The following is an 11,424-nucleotide window of genomic DNA, read 5'->3' as shown; positions in this document are numbered from 1 at the left end:
CTACCAGTTGGCCACAACAAAAATGCAGTGGGTCCTGTGCCATGGCCAGAGTACCAGTTACCAGGCTCACCTGCCAGCAATGATGCAAACATAACGACATCAAATACTATAAGCAACAGGTTGGTCATTGTCTGTCCCAAGGTTCTTGAAATGGAGCAATATTTCCACCTGGTGGACATTTACCATTAATGCAGGTACAATAAAATTTCGCCAAGAGCTCCAGTATACTAGATTCAATGACTCAAAGGTTCAATCTCCATGGCTCATAATGCAGTGGTTATGGTGGTGGGCTGTTTGTCACCTATCACAGCTTGTATTTGTTATTATGCTGTATTTATTTTCAAACATCACAAACCTTATTTTTTGCATGTTCATGGCAATCTTTTAATTATTATTATTATTATAGTTAGGATAAAGTTAATGTTAGCATCTGTAGGTGTAGTCTTAGACTTGATCCGACCCCTTTTTTCTAACTCCATCCTCTAAAAAGAGGGTCTTAATCCATGTGCATGTTTTGACTGTCATGCACCATATTGAAACCAGAATCTGAACATCAGATGGTCATCGGCTGTGAGCTCCCACGTCATCATTGCGACAGAGATATCGCACAAACGGGGCTAGGTTTGAGGCTAATGTTATTTTAGGTACTGATAAAGCGAGACACCATCACTAAGTTACATACAAGTTAAAACAACAACAAAAAACTTACTGAAGCCCTCACAGTTTTTGTAGAAGCTTTTGCCTGGCATCAAGCGTCACTGTTTCCGCAGCGCCCTCTGATGGTCACAATCAAAGACATGCATGTCACCAGTCTTTTGTGTCTGACTGGTGTAAAGGAGGTCTCACAGACTTCGGGGTGGGTCTAAGGAAGTCTCAAAGTATTCCTACTATTTGAGATTTGCTTTGCTAAAACGTATAAATGCCAGCAAGGATGGGATACTTGGGGAAGTCATATGCCGTCATGGCCTTAAAAAAACGTTCAGGTCATATGACTGAATTCTAACATTAATGTAAGTTATTAATTTAATTTTGAGAACTTTTTTTTTATTATTATTCTAGTCTTATTACCTGTCCAGATTTAGCGCTGTCCGCGGTGCTGGAATAGTGACGTCAGGTCTGTCGCGCGTCTCGCATCATCTCCGTTTAGCTTGTCTGTGCTGCTAGCTGGCTGGCTAACTGGCTAAGCGAGCAGGAAAAGCCTGCAGGCGGAGGAGTGACACCGCGCCTTCCCCGGAGAGCCGTTCCACACTGAAAATCCATATCTGACAAACTGCAGAATGTCTGATTTTGACAGTAACCCGTTCGCAGACCCGGATTTCAGCAACCCCTTTCAGGTAGAAAACTTACCGGCAAGGCCAGCCGATATTAGCATAGCTGCTGAATGGCTCTCAGCTGTGCTTGGCAGCTAGCTACATGTTTTTCTTGGTCACCTTATTTAGCTTATCCCTCATAAAGGACCTGACTGCTCATTGTGTAAAGCAAACGGCTGAGAATCATGAAATGCGTATTGCACAGCATAATTAGTACGGATAATGGCTTGGTGAACTACGAACAAAGAGATACAGTGTTAGCTGGCTAGCGCTTCCCAGTCCCACTATCAGTAAACATTACAGCTTACTAAAAATAACTAATCTTGCAGGGTAACGCCACACAGTAGCATTTAGGTCGACACCACATTGGGGTAACTAACTAACCCACTGAACCTGTTACCACGGGGCTTTAATCAGCTTTCTAACGCTGGCCAATCAGTAAGAAATTAAGGCCACACTTTTATTTTCGGGTTCGAATTTATTGGCTCGGATTTAACATACCTATATAACTGTCAAACGGTGGTGTGGTGGCTGGTTAAACTACATGCATTCTTACCCTTTATATTTTCTTAGAGCTTGGACAAATACAGATGAGTGGGTGAATGAATTGGTCACTCTCATTGAGCTTGTTTAGACAATAACTCAAATGCAGTGAAAGATAGGATCTTGAAAGTCACCAAATTAAAAGAATGTATTATTAGGACAAACCTTGCATCTGTTGAACTTTGAGTTACCAGATCGATATGTAATATATTTTGCCCATCCACATACTGGATTAGTATTGGAGGTGCCTGCCTTCACCAGCACCAGTTAATTTACGCATGGTGAGTGGATGCTGGATACATTGTTGAAAATTACAAACAGCTGTGGTTAAAACTCTAGTACTTTGTCTGCCTCCTGAACACTGGGCACGCTGCAAGCAGAAACACTGGGCAGACAATATTTTGTCTGGGCAAATACAACAGAACATGAAATTTAAATCAAAATTAATCAATAGATAGAACATGTGGCTGGGGTCTAATGCCAGAGGTTTTCTTTGGCTCTACAAATAAGTGATGCTAACTTGCAACTCAGCTGTTGAGTATTTCAGTACATGTTTCAAACATTATTCCAGAGTCCATATTAAAAAGAAGACATCACGAGCTGCATAAAATGGGGCCTCAATATATCACCAACTGATTCAAAATAAATGATTGTAACATTCTATTTGGTTTGGTGTTGAAATGATAAAACACAAGTGAATGAATTGGGATAGTGCTTTTTTTGAGTTTCATATCTAAAGGCTACATTCGGGTGCATTATCCCCGACATTGCTTGTTTATTTGGGGATGATTTCAGTACAGCTGAGCATGTCTCCTCCACCTCTACACAAGTGTATCTCTTACTATGTTTGTACACAGTTGGAATTCTAAACCCTCACATTCTTTGGGGTAAAGGTTGCTGTTCTGACACTGATTTAGCTAAATCCACTTTTAATCTGACTTATTTCAGTATTTGAGTGGATCAAAAGACAAGAAATCTTTCTTTTGTTGGCCTCATGTACGAGGTCTATTAGAAAAGTATCTGACCTTATTATTTTTTTCAAAAACCATATGGATTTGAATCACATGTGATTGCGTCAGCCAAGCTTGAACCTTCATGCGCATGCGTGAGTTTTTTCACGCCTGTCGGTTGCGTCATTCGCTTGTGAGCAGACTTTGAGTGAGGAGTGGTCCACCCCTCTCGTCGTTTTTTTCATTGTTTAAGAATGGCTCAGAGACTGCCACTTTGCTTGATCCAAATTTTTTCAGAAACTGTGAGGGACATCAAAGTGGACACCATTCGAGAAATTCAGATGGTTTTTGGTGAAAATTTTATGGGCTTCAAAGAGATTACAGAGTGTTACTGTCGCTTTAAGGATGGCCCAGAGCGACTGGTGGTGCGCCGCGCTCCGAAGCCGCCATCGACAGGCTGAACGACCATTTCATTTGTAAACGGATGGCTGTATGGATCCGTGACCATTGTGTGCAATTTCTCTGGTTATCACAAGAGCTGGACATCAACCATTTTCTGGCAGATTTCACTTTTAACAAGAGAGTTTGTCAGGGAAAGCTGAGCGGAGGCTTCGCGCATCACGATGGATTCGCTACTGGAGTGAGACAAAACCACCTCCGTTTTGGTCTCACAGGACGGCTTTGAGATGGCGTTCAGACAGCTGTCGGTGGTTTTTCCATCGAGTGATTATCCGAGAAATTGTGGATGTGCCTGGACATGCCAGAACATGTACTGTGAGGCTTCATCACGGCGTTGCTTTGTGCCACACGGCACCGCCACGACGCGCGAAGCCTCCGCTCCTCTTTCCATGACAAAAACTCCTGTAACAGTGGAATGTGCCGTTCATTTCCAAACTGGACGCTGTGTTTTATCCGGGATGTCATCTGGCTAGCACAGGAATTCTGAAAAGACGTGGACATCAGCACTTTTTCGGCACATTGAGACAGACGTGCAGAGGAATTCCGCACGTCGCGCCGGTGCCACATGGCGCAAAGCAGTGATGAAGCCTCACAGGACATGTTCTGGCTTGTCCAGGCACATCCACAATTTCTCGGCTAATCACTCGATGGAAAAACCACCGACAGCTGTCTGAACGCCATCTCAAAGCCGTCCTGTGAGACCAAAACGGAGGTGGTTTTGTCTCGCTCCAGTAGCGAATCCATCGTGATGCGCGAAGCCTCCGCTCGGCTTTCCATGACAAACTCTCTTGTTAAAAGTGAAATCTGCCAGAAAATGGTTGATGTCCAGCTCTTGTGATAACCAGAGAAATTGCACACGATGGTCACGGATCCATACAGCCATCCGTTTAGAAATGAAATGGTCGCTCAGCCTGTCGATGGCGGCTTCGGAGCGCGGCGCACCACCAGTCGCTCTGGGCCATCCTTAAAGCGACAGTAACACTCCGCAATCTCTTTGAAGCCCATAAAATTTTCACCAAAAACCATCTGAATTTCTCGAATGGTGTCCACTTTGATGTCCCTCACAGTTTCTGAAAAAATTTTGATCAAGCAAAGCGGCAGTCTCTGAGCCATTCCTAAACAATGAAAAAACGACGCCAAGGCTGGACCACTCCTCACTCAAAGCCTGCTCACAGGCGAATGACGCAACCGACAGGCGTGAAAAAACTCACGCACGCACACGAAGGTTCAAGCTTGGCTGACGCAATCACACGTGATTCCAATCCATATGGTTTTTGAAAAAAAATAATAAGGTCAGATACTTTTCTAATAGACCTCGTATAGATATTTGTAACCCACTGACAGCATGAGGAATGGTGAATGACCCCTGCCTGTGGTGCAAACACTTGTGTGGGCTTCTCATCAAATGCATCTTCTTTTCTTTTGTTATGTTATTTGATTTCCTGTTTTCTGTTTCTTTAGCTTTGTAAAACTTTGCACAAACCTTGTAACTGTTAGAATGGCCTAAGCAGTGGGTCACCTCTTTGCGTCTAGTATGCTTGAGATTTCCTCTTCAATATCATCAGAAGGAGTTTTTCCTTACCACTGTTGACTGTGTGCTTGCTCTAGGGCAGTGGTGTCCAAAGTATTCCAGAAAGGGCAAAGAGGGTGCAGGTTTTCTTTGCAGCCACTGACTCCAGCAGGTGATTTCACTGATTAACATCACTTTGAGCAGATTGGATGAGTTCATTAGTGAAGTCACCTGCCGGAGTCAGTGGCTGCAAAGAAAACCCGCATCCTATTGGCCCTTTTTGGAAAACTTTGGACACCACTGCTGTAGGGTTTGGTAAGGTTAGACCTTACTTGTGTGAAGCGCCTTGAGACAGCTTTGTTGTGATTTGGCACAATATAAACAAAATACATTATATTGAAATTGATATTTGTAACATGCCCTTTAAAAGCTGTTGACTGATTCTGCATTAAATTTGCCATCTGATTGCATTTGTGTGGCGCAAACACGAACTATGTCACGAGCAGTTAGCACTCTTCCATGGGTTGGTGTTGTAATTGTTGGCCTTGTTAACCTTGTGGAGATATGTAGTCTCTAATTGCACCTTTTAGTTTCAAACTTAATGTGCTTAGAAGGCTAAATTGATTGACATATCCTTTCAAACTCATGACAAAGTCGACATACTGTTATGATTATCATATTGATCACATCCTACCGTAAGCACCGGTGTAGCAGACTGAATGGTCCACTGCGCATGCGTCATTTCGGAGCGTTGGCAGTATTTCACCAATTATTGCCTCGTTTCTGCTTAAAACTGCACTCCATTCATCATCTATCTCAGTGACAGATATCTGAAGCTTTTGTACAACAATCATTTCCACATAAATTCAGCATTATTTCATAATAAAAGACGGAGGAAGTGATCAGAGCGCAGCAGCAATGATGAGCTCCTCCTGCTGTGTTCACTGCGCCTTCATCATTTCAAAGCATCACTGATTATAGCCTCATTTCTGCTTAAAACAGCATTGTTTCTGCTTAAAACTGATTTTAGAATGATTTAAGAGATTTTACCTTGTCATCTGATTGTTAATAATCACATTATTCCCTTTGATTGATTTGGGTGAAGAGAGTCAGATGAGCTGCTGAGCTCTGAAATGATGCATGCGCAGTGGAGGCAGGGTGGACCGATTTTTAGGTCCCCTTCACACATAGTATGAATATGTACAAATCAAGGAGAATCGCGGTGGAACAGCTCATATGAGTGAACCACAAACACACTGAGCCAACGGGCAGGTCTGAATGATCCTGCTGCAACAGTTTCATGCATGTGACGATTTTGTGTATGAAACCATCGCAGCAGGAACACAATGTGAGTAGCTGGAGCATGTATAACCACATCACGCTGCTGCTGTGAAAAAAAAAATACATGCCACCCACGGGATTCGAACCTGCAATTTCCAAAAGCTCTGATTGCCAGTCAGAAACTTTACCACTGAACTACCATCACTGACCACATCCAAGGAGATGGACGTATTTAAAAAATAATAATAATACACACCATTAAAAACAATGCCACATTTTATTGAATCCCTCTTATCAAATGGACAATACAAGCGTGAACCATCTGTTCCTCTGCAGATGACCCATGGTCACAGACATACAGTCATAAAATGACATGAATGGAGCGGTGCACTCTTATCATGTCCACATCTACTGGCCTGGTGTGTCCAGCCAGCCCCGTGTGCATGTCCGGCCCGACATCTTGTGGGCGGCGCACCGCAGGACAGACACCGCGTCATGTGGAACAGAGGTCACGTGGGTAACATGACATTCAGATCACCCGCTGCGTGTTTTGATCTGATGGTTCGTATTACCTGGGGCAGCCTGTCAATGTGCACGCTGTCCAGCCTGTCGCAAAAGCGATATTCGACCCCAGTTCCAATGAAGTTGGGACATTGTGTAAAATGTAAATAAAAACAGAATTCAATGATTTGCAAATCCTCTTCAGTCTATATTCAATTGAATACACCACAAAGACAATTATTTAATATTCAGAATGATAAACTTTGTTGTTTTTGCGCAAATATTTGCTCATTTTGAAATGGATGCCTGCAACACGTTTCAAAAAAGCTGGGACAGTGGTATGTTTACCACTGTGTTGCATCACCTTTCCTTCTAACAACACTCAATAAGCATTTGGGAACTGAGGACACTAATTGTTGAAGCTTTGTAGGTGGAATTCTTTCCCATTCTTGCTTGATGTACGACTTCAGTTGTTCAACAGTCCGGGGTCTCTGTTGTTGTATTTTGTGCTTCATAATGCGCCACACATTTTCAATGGGCGACAGGTCTGGACTGCAGGCAGGGCAGTCTAGTATCCACACCCTTTTACTATGAAGCCATGCTGTTGTAACATGTGCAGAATGTGGCTTGGCATTGTCTTGCTGAAATAACAAGGGACGTCCCTGAAAAAGACATTGCTTGGATGGCAGCATGTGCTGCTCCAAAACCTGGATGTACCTTTCAGCATTGATGGTGCCATCACAGATGTGTAAGTTGCCCATGCCATGGGCACTAACACACCCTCATACCATCACAGATGCTGGCTTTTGAACTTTGCGCTGGTAACAATCTGGATGGTCTTTTTCTTCTTTTGTGTGGAGGACACGACATCCATGATTTCCAAAAACAATTTGAAATGTGGACTTATCAGACCACAGCACACTTTTCCACTTTGCATCTGTCCATTTCAAATGAGCTCAGGCCCAGAGAAGGCAGCGGTCGTTTCTGAATGTTGTTGATGTATGGCTTTCACTTTGCATGGTAGAGTTTTAACTTGCACTTGTAGATGTAGCAACGAACTGTGTAAACTGACAATGGTTTTCTGAAGTGTTCCTAAGGTCACACAGTAAGATCCTTTACACAATTATGACGGGTTTTAATGTAGTGCCGCATGAGGGCTCGAAGGTCACGGGCATTCAGTGTTGGTTTTCGGCCTTGCCGCTTACGTGTAGAAAGTTCTCCAGATTCTCTGAATTTTCTGATTATATTATGGACTGTAGATGATGGAATCCCTAAATTCCTTGCAATTGAACATTGAGAAACATTGTTCTTAAACTGTTGGACTATTTTTTCACGCAGTTGTTCACAAAGTGGTGATCCTCGCCCCATCTTTGCTTGTGAACGGCTGAGCCTTTTGAGGATGCTCCTTTTATACCCAGTTATGTTTCCAATTAACCTGTTCACCTGTGGAATGTTCCAAACAGGTGTTCTTTGAGCATTCATCAATTTTCCCAGTCTTTTGTTGCCCTGTCCCAGCTTTTTTGAAATGTGTTGCAGGCATCCATTTCAAAATGAGCAAATAATTACACAAAAACAAAAAAGTCTATCAGATTAAACATTAAATATCTTGTTTTTGTGGTGTATTCAATTGAATATAGGTTGAAGAGGATTTGCAAATCATTGTATTCTGTTTTTATTTACATTTCACACAACATCCCAACTTCATTGGAATTGGGGTTGTATGTTTTTCTGTATTTCCATGTGAGGACAGCAAGCACATATCTGCGCATGTTCGTCAAAACACGGCATGCGTTCTGCAGCTGTGACGTCCAGGACCAGAGATGTCAACAGCTGCTGCTGTTCGCAGCCAGCCACACCCCCTGTCCATTCAGCGCACAGACCAAGGTGTCACTCTGTGATCAGATGAAAGGTGCTGCGGGGGGAGGGTGCACGAACCACACTCACGCCATATTTTGGGGTGAGCAGGGGGAGCACGCTAAACACATACACACATGTTGTGGGGGAAACCGACACTCTGGCACGCCATGTGTACTTGGTAACTTCACAGTCGTGGAGGCACTTAGACAAATTTCACCGCCAGCTCGAAAGTGATCGTCTGCTGACTGTTTTCATGCTAATAGTGCGAATGGCCACACATTTTCTCAGTGCCAAGTGAGCAGTTTTAGGTGTTCGTGTTTGTCACCTGGAATTTGGCCGACACCTGCAACGACAAAGATCGAATGGGCTCTCACAGGTCACACTCTCTTTCAGTTGCTTGTGTGCATAAATATTTGTAGCAACAGGTGTACGAGGCATTGGAGGCAACTCAGATTTTACACATATTGCATACAATTCCTGCTTCATGCACAGTTCGGCCACATTCGTACTATGTGCGAAGGGGCCCTTCGGGGGAACCGTTCAGTCTGCGAGACCAGCACTGTTTGGTGTTCATTTCTTACTGGTTAGCATTAGGGATGTCCCAACCAGATTTTTTGCCTCTGGTTCAGAGTCATTTAATACCAAGTATCAACTGATACAGAGTCCCAATTTGATTGTTGTATTTCTCTCCAACCTGGTCTCACGGCAAGTCATGCTTCAGCAGCACGAAATATACATTAATCTATTGGTTCGTGATATTGTGACGAAAAGCGCCTCATTTTCGTCACGGCAGCACGAATTCATTCTCATTCATTCCATGATGGCTGCACAAAATTAAAAGTGAAGTGGTGGGGGGGGGGGGGGGTCGGGGGGTTATGGTTAGGGTGGGGGGAAGGAGTAAGATTAGGTTAGGGTTCGGGTTAGGGTTGGGGGTGGGATTAGGGTTAGGAATAGTGAATTAAAAAAAAAAAAGCTCCATCACGAAAATTTGACTCATTTCATCACGGGAGCACGAAAAAAAAACGTGAGACTGGGCTGTGTCTCTATAGTATCGTACACTTGCACTTGCGTATTACAGTTTATCCTTCTGCTTCTTATTTTTTGTATTCATTTATTTATTTGTAAATTTACTAAAACAGTTTTTTTATGGCTCGAGAATTCTATTTAGTACAGAATTGTACTCATTGGCTGGTAGGAATCTTATCGTAGTTGTTGTCCATCAGAAACTGACATGGTGCGTTATTTAAAACCATGTGAAATATGTTTTTGAAATTATCATGTGGCTGTGCTGAGGGTTGCCTATTATCACTCCATGCTGCAGAGCAAGACTGATGCACACTGTTGATGGGCTGTGTGAATAAAATAGGCGTGTTGGGTATTAGAGGTGCACCGATCGATCGGCCACCGATCATTATCGGCCGATCACGCCTTGATCGGTTTGATCGGTGATCGGCAACATGCACCGATCAAAAGGACCGATCACAACAGTGCACAGTTGTTTTGGGGGGTGTTTCTCAGGAAAATGATCATTTCTCTACATTGATTACAGACCCTGCAGCGGGTCCGTGATCAACTTTTCTGCAGCGCGGCTTTGCTCTGAACCTTGAACCAATCGAAGCAGTGATTCGCAGATTGAAGCAATGCTTCGACCTGTTGCTTCGTTTATACTTTCTTTCTTTCGCTTAATTTTCCCCCGCTAAAACCCTAAAGAGCATACGTCTGTGAGTATTATTTACCTTTTCTATGTTAAACCGACCTGTTATGGTCTTCTGAAACAGTTGATAGATGTATTTTATAACTTAAACATGGGAGCGATGCGTGTTAGCATGTCTATGGCATTTTCAATGTTAAAAGTTAGCATTACGCATTTGCAGCTCTTATCACGTCCGGGTGCATTTGTTTTCAAATTGTAATATTTCTTAAATTTATTTTTGTTTATATATTAATAATCTAATGCTTATTATATACAATTTTAGAGAAAGAGACAAAAAGAACCTGAATAGAAACACAACAGAAAATATATAATAGCAACTAACATTGAACATACATACAGAAATAAATAAGTATTTCCTGTGAACATCTAGTGTCTCTTACACCTCCATTTCATCCCTGTCTTATTTAAGTTTAATGACAGTATGTTTCGGTCAAACCATATTTTTAATGTGTTAATTTCTTCAGTGATTTTCTCCAGAACTATCTGCCAAACAAGAAAACTGCTGCATCCTAGTAAGAGCAGAATACTACTGGAATTAATTTTAATAAGGAAAGTTGTTTTGTTTTTTCTCACCTAAATGGATGCTGCACTCACTCCAGTTTATTGTCTGGAATAGTCCCAGATTGCATTTCAGAGCTTCTAGAATTCAAACATTTTCGTGCAGGTGGTGTTGGGGGGTAATTTTGGGTTTCAGCTTTTTTTGTTTTTCACCACTTTCATCCCTGAATATGTCAATCGTGAGTCATGTTTGTGCGGATTAAAGTTACTAACTGGGACTCCTGTCTTGTTGCGAGAAAGAAATGAGAATCGTCCTCCGTTCTGTTCGCACAGCTCCAAATGCTGCGCGGCTCTCTGATGAGTCAAGTTAGAATGATAGAGTCCAGTCTGAATTAATAACTTCAAAGTGAAACACCTTTTTGTTTATTTTTGTTTTTGCTTTCCTCTGTGACGTAAACTCATTTTGACTTCTGATATGAGCTGGACGGACAAGGAGAGCAGTCGCCATCATCTAATGTAGTCCATGTCCGTCCAGCTCATATCAGAAGTCAAAATGAGTCAAATGGCTCTGAGAGCTCTAAATAGACTGCTGTGTAATGAATGGAACCACGCTGCCATCTAGTGGATATCCAGTGTGCGTGAGTGTGTATTTGTGAATCAGTAGGCATTTGTTTGTGGATCTGTGGATTTCGCGAAAAGAATGTCTCAAAATTACTTCGCAGAGGAAAGTGATGAATGCATGTAATTGGTGATCCACAAATGCTGAAACTCAATTCACAAATACAATTTCCAGTTTTACAA

At 42.5% G+C, this 11,424-nt stretch overlaps 1 protein-coding gene across 2 annotated transcripts in view; it reads left to right on the top strand.

Annotated features, from left to right (window-relative positions):
- Positions 1 to 1,097: 1,097 nt before the first annotated feature.
- Positions 1,098 to 11,424, top strand: part of LOC117510790 (secretory carrier-associated membrane protein 1-like) — a 29,378-nt gene continuing 19,051 nt past the window's right edge. For both annotated transcript variants that reach the window (XM_034170655.1, XM_034170654.1), the window contains exon 1: positions 1,098 to 1,334. In XM_034170655.1, coding sequence (XP_034026546.1) covers positions 1,278 to 1,334 — 57 coding nt within the window. In that variant the 5' untranslated portion in view covers positions 1,098 to 1,277. The remainder of the gene's footprint in view (positions 1,335 to 11,424) is intronic.

Source organism: Thalassophryne amazonica, chromosome 5 (genome assembly GCF_902500255.1).
Source record: "Thalassophryne amazonica chromosome 5, fThaAma1.1, whole genome shotgun sequence".
Lineage (NCBI taxonomy): Eukaryota > Metazoa > Chordata > Actinopteri > Batrachoidiformes > Batrachoididae > Thalassophryne > Thalassophryne amazonica.
The sequence above is the reverse complement of the archived record's forward strand: the minus strand, read 5'-3'. Positions and strand labels throughout refer to the sequence as shown.